Genomic DNA, 16,282 nt, shown 5'->3' with positions numbered 1-16,282 from the left:
TGGCATGAATTATAATGACATAGCTGAGCTTACTGAATGGTTGTCAACAAAACAACAACAAACACACCAGGTGTGCCTTTCAACTTCAAACAGACAAAGATCTGCCGACTGTTTGGTAACTTTGGGGTCTAAATAAGTCTCTATCAAAACCACCAAATATTAAGGGACAAGACGGTTTTTTACAGTAATGTCCTGAAATCTCTACTTTTGTCCCAGATTTACCTGAACATCTCCCGAACAATCTGCTGTGTGATGATGTGTGCGTAAGATTTGGGTTCAAGGCAAGTTTATTTGAACAGCACCCTTCATGTAGAAGATAATTCTAAGTGCTTTATATGAAACATTAAAAGCATTACAGATGCTGTAAAGAAGCATAAAAGACAAAAATAACAAAAAAAAATCATAAATTATAATCAAATTATTAAAAGCAAGATCGATTAAACGTTACTGAGCAGATGTTCTGCATAGGCTCATCAGGAAAGAAATGTTTCAACCTGGATTTAAAAGTGTCTACGTTTGGTGAGTTTGATCTCCACTGGCGGTTTGTTCCACCTGTTTAACTGAGATTTTAGTTTTATTTTAGAGATTTTATCAAGATTTAAAATGAAAAACATGCAAAATGTATTTTCCATTTGCTTTATTTGATTATTCCAGTTTTAAACTGCGCAGATGTGCAGTATGTAGCTGCGGCCGCTCATCCTCCCACTGACTTCTTTTCATTGTAATTCAGCAGTGAATGGAGCTATAACATGTAGCTTTATTCCCACACTCTTCACAGCAGCACAATGGAGCTTTTATTTATCTATTGTATGACTTTAGAGCTTAAAAAACTAAAACAGAAGCCTTTAAAAAAACGCAAAACTGGCACTTCGATTAATAGATTGTATCAAGTAACAAAAAATGTGAACATTTATTTTTTCCCCCACTGCAACATCAAAAATATATTATTAACCAAAACCCGTCCATCTCATAACCACTGGGATCGTTTTAGTCTCTAAATTATGTGGTTGTAGCAGCGAGTAAAGAAGAAGTAGGCTCTCTAGCTCTAACATTTAAATATAAAGCGGCTGAACTGGAGGAAAAAATGAGCATAATAAAGATAAACAATGTTTTTAAGTAACAAGAAAAGCATGAGGCCACAGGAGGAAATAAAGATTAAGATGAGGTGTTGATGTGAGACCGAGAAAACAAGAGCTTGTCTGACGACTGGCTGAGAAGAGAGAGGTGTTGCCAAACAATCACATGCTCCCACGTCAATTCAGAATAGCTGATCTGTGAAAAGTTGCTCGCACTTGCTGTTTTTTTGGTTCTTCATCTTCCCAAACTACCCACAGCTTGCTGTTTGCAGGCAGGCCGGTTGTCTCACAACATACAGAAAACAAGGAACTGATCAGTATAAATGATCGTTCAATCAGCACAAACAAGTCGCGCTTTTATTTTTGCCACGGCGTGAGATGCAAATGCCTGAAGGACTACAAAGTTTCAGATGTTTCAGATCCACAAAGCGTTGGAGTGGACATGTGCAGATGGTATGAAGATATCTGAAACTACTTCTTATCTACTGACAGCAGGAAATCCAGAACGCTTCAAATCCCAACATTATTACGTAAACGAAGGACTGAAAACGTTCCGAAGGATTATCTAGTAACATCTTCACCTGCCTGCGGACAAGTCGCTGCTGTTGCTAGGCAACATCAAACAGATCTTTGGCTCCATCACGTCATCCGAGGGGCAGACCCCACATTTCTGTTTTGATAAAAGTGTCTAAATAACATTATCAGTTCTTCAATCAGACTTACTCTTCTGTTTTTATGGCTGTAAACTGCGTAAAAAAACAGACAGAACGCGTCTGCTTACCGTCTGGATGTAAGAAGATTAGAAAGCATAACGACAATGACAAAGAAACATCATGAACTAAGAGGAGAAACTAATGATGTCATCATGGAGATGGAAGCAAGTCAGCATGACTGAAAGCAACCCACAGCAGGATGTATGTGATCCTGGGTGTGGAGAAATGTGGTTTAAAAGTTGTTTCTTTCATTGCTTCTTCTTGTTTTCTTGTTATTGGTGATTATTTACTGTAGGAAGAGTTTTGAACTGAGATGTGAAGCCCAGCTGCTGCCCTTAAAAATAATTAACTAATAGCTTCATCAAGTGTGTGAACTATCCAGTGTTTCTCTCTGCTGCTTTTTTTTTTTATTGTTAAGTTAAAGCTAAAGTCCCCCAAAAATTGTGACCTTGTATGAGATGTCAATAAAAACTGAATGTAATAATTTGCAAACCTCATAAAGCCATATTTTGTTCCAAGTAGATCATAAACAGCATATCGGCTGTTTTACCACTTTATGGCAAACAAAATGACTGGAGCAGTAAGTGGTCCAAATTAAGATAAAAAAAAAAAATACTTGCAGAGTATTTGATACCTAATAAGGGTTGTTGGTAACAGGTCAGTAACTTAAGAAGGAATCTCTGTACACCTGGGGCAAGACTGGATGTCAAAATGGATGCCAGTTATCTTTAGGTCCACAAACAAACAATCCCACTGGGAATCCCTGCAAGGAGTCACTGTGACACAGTTCACCCTAAAATCCACAAATGCAGGTTAAAGCTCCATCATGTTAAGAAGAGCCCACATGTGGGCAGGATCCAGAAACCCCACCATCTCTTCTAAGATGACCTGAGACAAAGTGAAAAACTGTTTTGCCATCAGATAGAACGGTGAACGGCGTGTCCCACAGACTGTTACATACTCCATGAGAAGCGCAAACTTTTTTCTTGTTCTCGAGACTCCGAGAAGAAAATGATGTCATTTTGTTCTCGCGGACGTGTTTGAGGACAGTTCTTGACACACCGGGCTGGCAGAACTTTTTTCTTGCGGGGCTGCGAGAAGTATCGTGTGATTGGTTGGACATGTGAGGTGGGCGTGGTTAACACGGAGAAAGCATGAAGCGGAGTTGCTGCTTCCGTGTGTTTACTGTTGCCGGCAAAACGGATTGTTTTGATAAAACAGCTTATAGAGGTGGTGAGAAAGTACGAACATTTTTACATGTGGCATTAAAACACTCGGACCCAGCCGCGTGCACGACCCGCCCTGCCGCGGACGAAGCTGCTCGTTAAATATGAAACTAGAAACTCGGAGAGCGGAAACCTCCACCAAGCACAATGTTTAAGAATCATTTTAAAACATTCCTGGATCCAAACGGTGATCCTGATCACCACCAGAATTTAATCACTTCTTCATTTTTACATTTGCAACAACTCTTGAAATATTTATAAAATCCCTCCGTAACCTTTTAAGTTATCTTAAGCAAAAAGACGCCGGGGAAAACAACCTCCGCGGCGGAGGTAACCGGGTTCGCAGACATCGCCCCCCGCAGTGATCCCTCCCCGCTGCAGACCTGCTTCTCGTGGAGGATGTATGAACCTGACGAACAAGACCTTTTTTCTTGTTCTTGCAGCCTCGAGAACAAGAACTCAGTTCTTCTTGTGGAGTTTGTAACAAGCTTTAAGAGGAGAGGGAGCATCCAGCCTGCTGATGGGATGGGGTTGCATTACTGCCGATGGCGTGGGCAGCTTCTACATCTGTGAAGCTCCATCAATGCTGAAAAGTAACATCTTCTCCCATCCAGACAACGTCTCTTTCAGGGAAGACCTTGCAGATTTCAGCAAGACGATGCATAACCACATCCTGCATCCATCACTATCAACATGGCTTCACAGGAGATGTGCTTGTTTTTACTTGTATTACTTACTTTTCCAGCCTTTTGTTGCCGCGTTTCAGCTTCTTTTCGACGTGTTGTTCATATTTCACTTTTCTGAACTTTTTGGAAACAGGGGTTCTACTTTCTTTCATATTTGTTGACAAACCAGAAATCTTCTGTCCATCTTTTCTGTCTGTGAGTGGCAGGAAGTCTCCGTGCAGGTTTAAACAGCAGCATCTGCTTTGACAGCTTTAAAAGCCTGAGTGCACAGTGGAAGAGCTGAAAGACCTGCTGCAATGCCTTTATAAACCTGCTTAAACACATCATGTTCGGCTTCTTTTCAGCCTGTTTATCTGAATCATGGAGGTGAACTCCTTTTCTTGTATTTCTAACCAGTAATAACTACTTTTAGCAGATAGTCTTTCTAAACTTTCCATTCTGGCCTTGCTCCTGTTTTTTTCTTTTTTCCAAAGACCAGGTTGTAGCTCTGCATTTAAACTAATTGTTTTCAGTTTCCAAGGCAACGCCTGTGTATATAACAACAAGAAGCCGAAAGTGAAAAAGCAACTAAAGTGATCTTGGCTGGAATCTGTATCATTGAAAACAAAATGTGGACGAACAAAATGATGAATAATTTGATTCTTTTCTTGTCTGCTTGTTTTTCCCCTTAGCTTCCAACATATTGCGCACACACACGCACACACACACACACACACACACACACACACACACACACAGAAATGCAGCTATGTCCCAGGAGGCTGAGAAAACCTCTTGTGTTCGCTTGGTGCAGCCCCTGCCTGTCTACTTGCAATCCCCTTCTTCCCACTTCAAAGAAGCGTATCAGTGAAACGTTCCTGCAGCCCAGGAGGAGTTTGTCTGCTGCAATTACACAAGAAACAAGTCTCTCTTTTTACTTTAAAACTGATGCTTTCATCAAAGAACACAGCAGTTTGGAAAGTGAAACAAACTGACCAACAAGCACAAAGTTATTCTCATTGTGTAGATTCCTGAGGAGGAACTTTTAGGACAACATTGTCTCATAAAAACTGAGAAGTGAACTAAAACTGGCCCAGTTCTGCATGAGACTCTTGACTTTTTTAAGCTTTTAATGTTTTGTCTTTTTTGTTTCCTTGTGTTTAGATCAAACATTCGTCCCGAGAACGCGACGAACAACTTCCACGAGTTCCGAATGCACACTTTTGACAGAATCACCTCCTGCAACTCCTGCCACATGCTGCTGCGGTAAGAGACCGATTATTATTCACCCGAACACACGCAGCAGAAGCAGCACAAAAAGCTCTATAAGAGCTTTGTCAAACGTAGAAGTCTGCCTTCAAACAGCCGTCAGGAGGCCTTTAAAAAGGCCTCGGCGCCGCTCGTTCCTCTCCAGTGTATCCTAACAGTCTATTCCTCACTTTGCCTTCAGTCCTCTCTTCTCCTGTCGCTCGTGTCCTTTAGTTACACAAAGTTCCCTTTGAATTCGCTGAATGGTATCGGCACCCGAAGGACTGCACCTGCCGGCCTTTCTTGCGACTGAGTGGTTTCACCCGCTGAAGGTGGCAAAGAAAAATGTCTGTCACACTTCAGCTCTTTTTCAAGGCGATGGGTGGAGGAGGGGGACGGTGGAACACACAGAGCCAGGCGCTGAACTCACCTCCGTTTGTAGACATAAACGCAAATCTAGAATGGCCACATATGCCTCTGTTTTTTAAAAAAAAATAAAACTGATATTTACTTAACTTTAATTCCAATCAGCTGGTAGTGTTGCATGATGCCAATTCTCTGAGATCTTCATCTGCTGGACACGTATGAATGCTTTTACTTCCAGAGACATTGTTTTAACCAGGTTGGCGTCTGGACTTTGGATCGCAGCAACACCTCGATTCTTTTCTTCTTCATTCGGCTGCAGATTTGCTGCCGTGTTGGGAATCTTTTTGACTCTCGAGAAGTCAATGTCAGCGCGACGAGCAAAGAAAAACCTCTTTATAAACAGTTTTTAGTGGTTTTTGTTGAACATCAGAGTAGCGCTTGATGGAGAATCACAGTTTTTGATGCGGTTCCTCGTGAGGGCATAAAGATCATGTCTGTCTGGTTTGAGGACTTCACACACTGATTTTCCACCAGATACTTTTGGATTATTTAAACCCCGTATGTTAACCCCTTCATGCTGCTGTTCATTCAGAGCAGACGTCTCCACTTTGGTCCGGTTGGACTGTTGACCCAGAAGTCTTGGAGTTTGCTCAGACGCAGCGCTGCAAACCAAAGCTGTGCTGCCATGTTGCGTTTTATAGAGAGAAAAGGCTTTTTTCTGCAACCCTTCCAGATAAACCATGGATGGCAAAGTCTGGAGCACCGCTGCAGGTTTTAGAGGTGTCCCTGCTCCCACACACCAGACTAAAATGAACCCTGTCATGAATTATTCAAAAAAGAAAACAATATTTTACTTCTACAGAGATGTACAACGATGTTTTTCTTTATTTCTAATGTTAAAGTTTTTACAAATTTTCTTAATTCTTAGTCTATAAAAATATTTTTAAAATATTTGATAAAAGTATCTGTAAGATTTTCAGTTTATCACAGGTTGAGTGGATAAAATGCAAAAGTTTGATCTGAACTCTGAATCATCTCATTTAACTCTACTTTTTTTTTTTAATCTAATTATTTCAATCCATAACAGCGCAAGACATATCAGTCTATTTGTTTTCATATTCTTTTATTTTCATAGATCCTGAGTTTTTCCTGGTCACTCAGATGCTGCTCGGAGGTTCTTTTCATTCAGTCACTTCCCAGTTGCTCCAGTGCTCTTCCTTCCACTCCAGTAAATCCTCTCAGTCGGTCCTCCGTCGGATCATTTGTGCTTCAAAGCCCTGAAATCAAACAAAAATCTGCTTAATTTTAGTGTAGAAACATAGAAAAATGAAAACTTGCCAAGACTCCAATCACCAGTGTAAATGTATTCAATGTTTCCACTAAAACACTGGAATTAAACACTTGAGCATAAAATAAAACAGAGACTTCTCTCTGATCCAAAGCATTGCATTAAAATTTCCCCCATGTTGAGAAACCCCGACAACTTAGAGGTTAAACAGGCAGAAAAGCCTCTACTTTCTTATAGCATTCTCATAAGAGTCCTAAAAGCAAACATAAAGGATTCAAATGGACTCATTCTGCTTCTTTTCCTGCACTTATAATGTGGATTCAGTCTAATAACGGTAAAGTTGTACCAGATGCTGCAAACTAAGAGCTTGGCTGTCCTGATAAGTCACTGACCACTGGAAACGTGTTTACAGGAGATACTTTAGTTATGTCACGTTTTCCCCACTGCATTGTTACTGATGACTTGTCGTTCCCATGTCTGCAGGGGCGTCTTTAACCAGGGATACTTGTGCTCCAAATGCGGTTTGGGCGCCCACAAGGAATGCCTGGGTCGCTTTGGCTGCTGCGGAAAAACAGGTAACTTCTCTGCACAACTCATTCTGCAACAATCCTATCAAGCAACCAATGAACAGAGTGGTTTTTTGGAGAGACCATAAATCTAATTGTGCAAGTAGAAGTTGTGGTTTTACAGCAGAGCATAAACGCGATGACAGGCGTCAAAAGAGAAGTGGCTTTTTGGGAATTGTTCTAACTACTTTATACCCGTCGTTATTTCAACAAACTGAGGTCATCCAGGCTTTCCATCAGTGTTAAAGAAAGGCTCCCTGGGCGCTTGTGACACTTCAGAGTGTCACCGTCTGTCGCCGTGCGCATCCCAAAAGTGGAAAAGCAGTTTGACAGAGAAGTTTTTATAAAACTCCAGATTTTTATGATGCCCCTGTTGTGTATCTGTCAGTCAGCTCTCTGAGCAGCGAACTGACAGCTCGGAGCTGCACGACGGAGGGAAAACTTCACAATCAAGCTTAGCATGTCCTCTGCAAACATGTGTGAGTGTATTTATGAGGAGTGTGTTGGAGAGCGGGAAGAGATGGGAAAAAAAAAAAAGTCTTGATACTTTAAGCTTGAGTAAGTTTTTTTCTGAAAGGCTCTAAAATCCGGGACGATATTTGTACCCGTTAATGCCTTCACACCGTCTATCAGTTCCTGTTGGACCTGGCATCGGTGGTGACACCATCAGGTCTCTGAGACAACAACGCTCCTGCTGGGTCCACCTGGGCAAGACGTGCTGCCGAAGGAGGCTACACTAGCCTGGATTTTCGCCTGGATTTCCTTCCCAATACTCCACAATAAACTGCTGCTGGTTTCCCCGGTAACCAGGGCTCTGAATTAACTAAATAAACCAGATTATGTATCTTTAAAGAAACACTACATGCTTTTCTGACCTTCAAACTCGGTACTTCTTGAAGCTATCATTACCCTGCAGTGTCCTGCAGCTAAAAAACTGCTCTTTACAACTTTTTTCCTGCCCAAAGCATCACAAGACAGTGATTTTTTTCCTTTACAGCACTACATCACATGGTTGCGATTCAATATCAATGCATTTTCTCAGCACATGGTGACAGATGCAGCAAAGAAAGCCAGAAGGACATTATCAGAGGAAGCAAGGAAAAGAAATTGAGAAAGGGGCAGAGCAAGAGATAAGACAAGACTCAATATCAGACCGACTTTTACTCGCTGGAGAGAGCCTAGAGAAGAGACAGGATGCCAAATTATTCTTTATGAGGTGTTGCCAAAGTATAAAATTCTGTTAAAGTTTAAGTTGTGTTGTTTTTTATTAGAAGCATTTAATGGTCCAACATTATGGTTCTTCACTCTTAACTTGACACGACTTCACCCCAAAATTAAATGTTTTTCTCTTATATTTTCCTTTTCTGTAGATTTGGTTGTCCTCACAGCATTTTTTTTTTTCTTTGTCAGATACCGGAGAGCCATTTTGTATGAATGTCACTTTTAAGAGCTTAAAAAATTGCAGATATAAAAATCCACCATGAAAAAAGATAAATATAGGACAAGTGTTTATTTTTAACGGTTGCTGTAACAGTCTAGATCAGCGGTTCTCAACTTTTTTGCAACACAGTGAAATATTGTAGAATATTTTTTCAGCCAAGTACCCCCTAACCAGTGCAAAGCACTGCAAAACATGAAATACAGAATTTTATCATTTGTGTTTGGCCTTTTAAACTTTAATTGTGTTTTGCACATCTTTTCTTTACGCTTCAACCAGGACTCAATTGTTTGCGTTGTCAAGGCGACAGTGGGGTTCAATTCACGTCAGAATGTGGGATTTTGGGAGGAATGAAAGGGTGTAAATCTAAATGTAAATTCAGTTTATGAATGTACACTTACATTTATTGGACAATTTTACATATTCATAATATTATATTTATAATATTTTATATAAGGATGTTTTAAAGAAAACATAAAAAGATAGGTTTTCAAAAAATTTAACATATTCAATGCCTTGAAGTACCCCCATGGGTACGCGTACCCCAATTTGAGAAACAGTGGTCTAGATCACAGGTGTCAAATGCCAGTCCTGGAGGGTTTTTGTTGTCCCCATGCTGAAGGAGAATGAAATGATTAATGGATCCATTTGATCAGAATCAGACGTGTTGTTGCAGGAAACAACAAAAACCTGCAGGAAACCGGCTAGATTAAGGCCAAATGTCCACAAAGCAACACTCAAAAAATGTTTTTCATGCCAACTTCTCGTGCTTAGAAAGGACTTTGTTAGTGAAGGTGATCAGTAGAATCTGTGTGCATGGAAGTGTCAGCCTGTGTGCAACTGGGGGAACTGGTAAGGATGGAAGTTTTACACTTCAGGCATAGTAACAGCTACAACATTGCTGATATTGGGAAGATATTCTGGGGTCCCCACATGTGACAAACATTGATTTGAGCCTCATTGTGGATAATCTATTCATTTACACTGGGAATGTCTTTTTAGGCCTTTTCTCTGAAAGTATAGTCAGGACTTACGGGGTTGAATGTCCTGTTGTTCTTTGCATGACCTTTCTCTTGTCAGCTCTTACACCGTTTAACCGCCGGTACAGTTTTGTTTTCATGTCATTTAAATCTGGCTCCCTGTCGAGCTGCACGTGTTGAAACAACACAGCGATTTGCTGAATTCGTCACCTGCCAAACTGACCATTAACATTTATTCATCGCCACCAAACTGAATCTGAACCCGTGCCCGGCAGGTTTGTCGCTGCTGTTTCAGCTTGCTGACTGCAACGAGGATATGAAGTTGTTTTGAGCAGATTTTTATGACGCAGCAGACTGATTGCTGCACACACACACACACACACACACACATGACCTCAGCTTCACAGAAGTGTTACATGTTTGTGTTTTTGTCAGGGAACACTAAGCCTCAGTTTAGTTGTGTTTATCTCTGTTATCAGTTGTCTGTCTGCACGTCAGGTCAAGGTTCAGGTTAGGAACAACAGGCCCGCTGAGAGGTGTGTGTGTGTGTGTGTGTGTGTGTGTGTGTGTGTGTGTGTGTGTGTGTGTGTGTGTGTGTGTGTGTTTATATAATTGTTCTGTTTGCACAGGTACAGGGGCGTGTTTATGTGTGTATAGGTGTGCATTTGTGCGTGTGGAGGGGGGGTGTAATCCGTCCCTGAGGGAGCCAGTGAAAAGAAAGCGATGAAGCAAAAAGCCCAGGTCCGCCCTCCCCCGCCTCCCTCCCTCTCCACCCACCTCGTTACCTCTTCTATCTGCTGTCAGGTAGCGGCAGCGCAGCAAAACAAAACGAATCGCGGTCCGACACGGCCGTCCGCCTTTTTCCACTAATGAGGGAGTGTTGCCTTGTAGCGATGAGTGTGTGCAGGTGTTTGCGTGCACCCGCTAACCCGTCATTCACCATGCCTGTTCTCAAACTTCTTTCAGATCCCGGCTCCGTCAGAACTCAGGTGAGCTGCTGCTGTGTGTCTGTGTGTGTCCGTGTTGATGTGTGTGTCTCCTCTCCAAAGCCTCGCTGCGCTTTGAAGCCCGCTCTCCTCTGCAGCTTCCTGCCAAGGAGACTCAGATTGACTTAAGTTTCTGCAGCGCCGTGCGATGCCAGAAACAACAATGTTTTTGGAGATTTACCCCCGAGCCGCCTGCGCTGCTTCTGCGTTTTTATCTGCAGTGTTTTAAAGCAGGCTGCAAGTAAGAGCGAGCTCACCTGGTGTCACATGCTGCACAGCACCTAATGAGAACTAGTGTCACATGAAGCTTCTGATGTAATGCACACACAAACTTTACATGGATATTGGTTTTGAGTGGAGGTTTAGGAGTAGCTGTATTTCTCCCTGCAGCTTTGCAGCATTTCTCCATGCTGCACGCAGCTGGTTTCACCTGCAGCTCTGATCATTTTATACTTGCAACAGACAAAACAGCTGATGCAGCTTGTGACCTTCCGTGTTTTTGTTTGTTAAGCAAAACAAACTAGCTGGAAATGCATGTTTCTAAGTGTTTGTTTTTGCTTTTACAGGGTCGGACTCGAGATCCAGGTGAGAAATTTAGAAACCTGAACGCCACCCTGCACCACCTCTTTATATTCTAGTCTCATCTCTTCATGTCTGCAGGACAGTTCACCTGAACGTCGCTCACAGTCTTCACACATGTATTACTCATTAGTGCCTTATAACTTAATAAAAAAAACATTTTTTATTTGAAAAAGAAAAAACAAAGTTGGTTTTTTTAAGTTCAAATATATTTTGATATTTTAAAAAAAAATGAAGAGTGAAATCTTGTAATTTAAAAAAGAAAAAACTGGAAAAATACCTGTTCCATTAAAGAAAAGATCCTTTTTCTATCATTTGCTTTGTGTTGGAAAATGCAGAAATACTAAGAAAGCTGCATACTGACTCAACTAAACGGAATTGGAGAAAAAAAGAAAGCGATCAGATTTAAAAATTTTAATGAACTCTTCAGATTTATTGGGAACCAAATCAGAGCAGGAAATCAGATAAATTTCCCATTTAGTCTCTTGAAATATGTTGTTTCCGCTCCAGTTCCCTCGTGAGCTTCTTCAGTGTAACAATAAGTTTATTGTTTTCCTTTTTCGCTTCGGCTCTCTGGACGCTGTTAAAACAAGACAAGCCATGAAAAGAAGAGTTATGAAACAAGTTGTTCTGCAGAGCTGGTGACAGTTTTAGCCTGAGCTGCTCCAGGCATGGTGTCAGAGAGGAGTGCAGGCTGCAAGTTTCTTTCTGCTGTTAATTGATAAATATGAAAAAAAAGATTAATAAAAAATGCACAAAGAATTTTGGGCTTGTAAAGTAGCCGTAGTGTCTGTCTGTCTTTCAGCAGTGGAAAGTGTGTGTATGTGTGTGTGTCTACGCTGCACAGGGGCCTTTAATCGCTTTTAAGCCGGGCTTCTACACTCATTTCTCCACCCCTCCATCCATTATGGTGCAAAAAATGATTTCTGACTGAAGAGGCATTAAAATCAATAGGCGTTTGATTGCTCCCGCCTTTCATAATATTTCAACGCTTCTCTCTTTTGTCTATTTTCCAAAGGTGCTGCAACAAACGGCTCATCCTTGTGTGCATAGGATTGCGATTCATGCCCTGGAGACTCGATTCTCCACGGCCCTGTGTCTTTAGAAGTCCTTTTCAGGCGAGATGGCACATGTCAGGCAGCCAGCCACAGTTTCCCAGCAGATAGAGATGTAGTAGCTTTCCGTAGTGTGTTGTTGACTTCCCCCCTGTTTGCCTTGAGCTTTACCTCCTGCTTCATGTTGTCACTTGAAATTTTCTTCATATTCTGCACAGGCAAAAAGTGTTTCCCCACAATGCATCAGAGCAAGTTCTGCACGGTTTATTTCATTGTGCGTGTGAGAGAGGTTAAGTGTTTTTGGCATGAGTGGGTGCTTCATTATGAGAAATTAGAAATTAGTTTCGGCAAATCCACACTGGAATGTTGGATGAAATAGTGACTGAAAGGCTTCCAACAAGCAAATCAGCTTGATTCAGAGTTTACAATCATTGCACGCTCACACAGGCTAGCTGCTTGCAAGCTCCAGACTCCTTCCAAGTAGCAAACCGAGGAAAATGTTTGAGGGAAATCTCAGTCACAACAAAATGTTTGTGGCTCTGATTGGACTTTTCTTCAAGCTTCCCTGCAGGAGTGAGAAAAAGACTGTTAATCAGTAAACAAAACTGGCTCCAAGTTATCTCTTTATCTATGCAGAGACCTGGATAACCGACCCCACAGCAGAGTGCACCATTTCTTATCTCTTATGTGAGAATAAACAGTCTGATTTTTAGACTTTAGTGTGCATGTGCATGCTTTGTCTTATTGCAACCTGTGATGCGGTTTAGCAACGCACAGATGCATCTATATAATGACAAACACCCCCTTTTAGACTTCAGACTGAAAACACACACGTAGTTCTGCAAAGAGATGGTCTTTCTGGTTAACCTGCTTCATTTTCATGTTTTTAGACTTTCAAACTTCTCAACTGAAGTTAGAAAATATAAAATTCATTTTAAACATGAACTTTGTTTGTCAGATGTTGTATTGGCACTAACGCTGCCGCTCTCGCAGGTCTTCCCAAGATGCTGGCAATCAGGAACTACTTTGGCGTGCCGAGCCCCACTTCAGGTCCAGCGCTCAACATCCAGACGGGCGACATCATTGAACTGATCTGTGCAGACCTCCACAGCCCCTGGTGGCAGGTCAGACCCCACTCATTACTTCACCACCTCCTTTCCTGACACCAAAAGTCCATTCTCAGTACATATATATGATATGTGGAAAAGAAAAACAAACAGCCTGCAGACACAATATGGAGGTGCAAAACTGTCACAATAACATATTAATTATTTAAAAAATATTATTAAATATAACAAATCTAGAATGATGTATTTTTTGTCATTCTTTTAACTTTAACTGTATAATAAGATTTGTTTAATCTAACAGCACTTACTGAAACTTATGAAATTTAGAAAGATAAATAGATGTATAATCAGTTAATAAATAAAGAGAAATGAATATATATTAATATATTAGAAATTAATAAATTTAATAAATTAATAAAAAAAATTAATATATAGAGAAATTAATTAATCTACTAAGAAATAGATTTTTTTACATGATAAAATTGAAAAAAAAATTACTTCCATGTGACATTTAAATGATCTTTCATGTTGTATTCATTTTATGTCTGAACTATTTGTTGAATTGATTATAAATGTACTAATTAAACTAAATAATTGGTGTATTTATTCATTAAATTAATTTATGCAAAACATTGATTGTTTATTCCTGAATTAACTTGATTAAATTATGTTAATTAAATGTAATTAAACACATTCAAATTAATGCATTTTTTAAAAATGAATTTATATTAAATTGAATAAATTATTTTGGTATGTTTGGGCTTCCGTACTCTTGCACTTCTTTTGGATGTTATATTCATTTATGACTGAAAGTGTGTATTTTTTTGTGCACGCTGCGACGTGTGATGTAACACGCTTGATTTAAACGTTGGGAAAAAGCAGTGCAGCTGTCAGTTGTGATGATGTGCAAGAGAAGCTAAATTAAAGCTATAAACACCAGACAGGAATTTTCCCTGGAGGCCAAACAACTGGCTGTTCAGTGTGATTGTTCCATAATCAGAGCTACGATGAGGAATCCATATCTGAGCACACTTTATAAAGAAGAGTTGAAATAGATAAAGAATTCAATTAAGTGGGTGTGAAAGCTTCAGTGGAGGCAGCCACAGCTCTGCAGTTAGCAAACATTCAATATCCATCTCCTCTGCAGCCAGCAGTCCATAATCATTTCTGTTCTGGGGGTGTGTGACAAATAAAAATTGATGACTGTAATTTCATTTCATTCAGTAGCGACCATCTGTTAGCTTTGTCGGTGTTCGCAGCAGTAGCCGTGATCACAGTCCTGGCATGGATGCAGCAGAACGCAGGAAGGGGACGAGCATCAAAATATCACCTCAGAGAGTCTTTGTCTGCAAAATCTCCCATAAAAAACTGTGATTTAGCAAAGTGCAAAATATGAATCATCTCACACAGCTAATGCACATGCAAAACAATCAGAAACACTGAAATCTCATGGGAAGGAGGTCTGAGGTCTGTCATCAGGCAGCCGATGAAGACGAGGGCTGAGATGTGGGAAGCAGGCAGTTGCAGAGACCAGTAAACTCAGGAAAGACCAAGCATGAAACAAAACTAAAGCTTAAGAAAATCCAAACAGGCATATACATTAAAACTGTATCATTTAGAGACTTAACATCTTGATGAAAGTTGAGTTTGTGCCGTGATTAATATCTCAAATGAGTCAAAGGAGGAATAAAAACAGCAATAAAAAGCCGTCCTGTTTGTGTGTGCTGTTTTCAGGAATCCTAGGAGGAATAAGGAACTCATCCTCTTCCTCCCTGCCTTCCTCAACAAGCAAGCTAAGACTTCCTGAACTATGGAGGCAAACATTAACACAGCTTTCAATCTTTGCTTCCAGGGCAGGATCCTTTCCACCAAAGAAGTCGGCTTCTTTCCGAGCGAGGCCGTGAGGCCGTACCCATGTGTAAGCAGAACTTTCCTCGCCTCCTGCAGTTTCCACCTGTACGGGCCGCTCATTCTTGGCCAGCAGTGAGGGAATAGTTGGAAGTTTCTGCAAAGCGGTTCAGTATTTAGCTGGCAGAAGATAAAGAGAAACAACCCTGCAGGGTTTTTATGTTCTGGATTATTGTTAACAGATAAAACTTTTATTTGTTCATCGCTGACAAGAAAGAACAAAGTGTTCCTTTAAGACAAAGAAAGTCCAGTGTGGAGATTATTGGCATTACTTTTGAAAAGGGAAAAATATATAAAACAAAATTAAAGTTCACAATAATTCAGGAAACCGAGAAAACTTTTTTTTTTTGGTAAAATTGTGACAATTTTATAATAAATAGAGAATAGATTTTGTTTCTTTTTCAGGGGTTCTTTAGTAACAAATTTTTTTCAGAATAGTAAAGAGATTTTTATTGCAAATATATATATATATATATATATATATATATATATATATATATATATATATATATATATATATTTAGAAAAAAACATTTTTTTTAATTTATTGCTTAATTAACTTATTTTATAATTAACTAATAAAGGATACCAAAAAAGTTTTATTTAGGAAAATAACTGAACACATTTTCATAAAAAAAAAAACTTATTTTAATTTTCTTTAAAAGAAAATTATTTTCAGTTTGTAAAAAAGTTTAGTTTTCTTTTCTTTATTTATGAAGTAAACTCATTGATAGATGTTTCCACAACAATTCAGAATAATTGGACAGATTTTTGGAAATTAAATGAACAAATTTAAAAAAAAGTCCCTCAGTTGTTGTGGTTATTGTTTTTTCCTAAAAGGATTTAACTGATCCGTAAACAAACAATCCTGGGATGGACGGTGCTCTTTTTATCTTTATATTTCACTGGAACAAAAATAATAAAATTTCACATAAAATCATCTCAAATTTGCAAAGATAAAAAGCAGAGAAGACGAAGTTTCTTCTTCGTAAGTTTGCAGACAAGCAGTCAGCTGCTCGTCTTGCTCGTCCCACATGTCCCGCTTGAGCAAATGGAATTCAGACCGTCCTGCGACGTCAGAAACATGAGGCGTCCAGCAGATAACGCGCCGTAATCACATC

General features: G+C 40.0%; 1 protein-coding gene across 1 annotated transcript in view; it reads left to right on the top strand.

Moving 5' to 3' along the window:
* Window positions 1–16,282, top strand: part of vav3 (vav guanine nucleotide exchange factor 3) — a 110,454-nt gene that overhangs the window by 77,400 nt on the left and 16,772 nt on the right. Inside the window, exons 16-21 of the mRNA XM_079260228.1 lie at window positions 4,845–4,946; window positions 7,066–7,157; window positions 10,533–10,555; window positions 11,119–11,137; window positions 13,180–13,310; window positions 15,106–15,171. Coding sequence (XP_079116354.1) covers window positions 4,845–4,946; window positions 7,066–7,157; window positions 10,533–10,555; window positions 11,119–11,137; window positions 13,180–13,310; window positions 15,106–15,171 — 433 coding nt within the window. The remainder of the gene's footprint in view (window positions 1–4,844; window positions 4,947–7,065; window positions 7,158–10,532; window positions 10,556–11,118; window positions 11,138–13,179; window positions 13,311–15,105; window positions 15,172–16,282) is intronic.

The sequence above is a fragment of the Telmatherina bonti genome (assembly GCF_933228915.1).
Source record: "Telmatherina bonti genome assembly, chromosome: 20".
Taxonomy (NCBI): Eukaryota; Metazoa; Chordata; class Actinopteri; order Atheriniformes; family Telmatherinidae; genus Telmatherina; species Telmatherina bonti.
The sequence above is the reverse complement of the archived record's forward strand: the minus strand, read 5'-3'. Positions and strand labels throughout refer to the sequence as shown.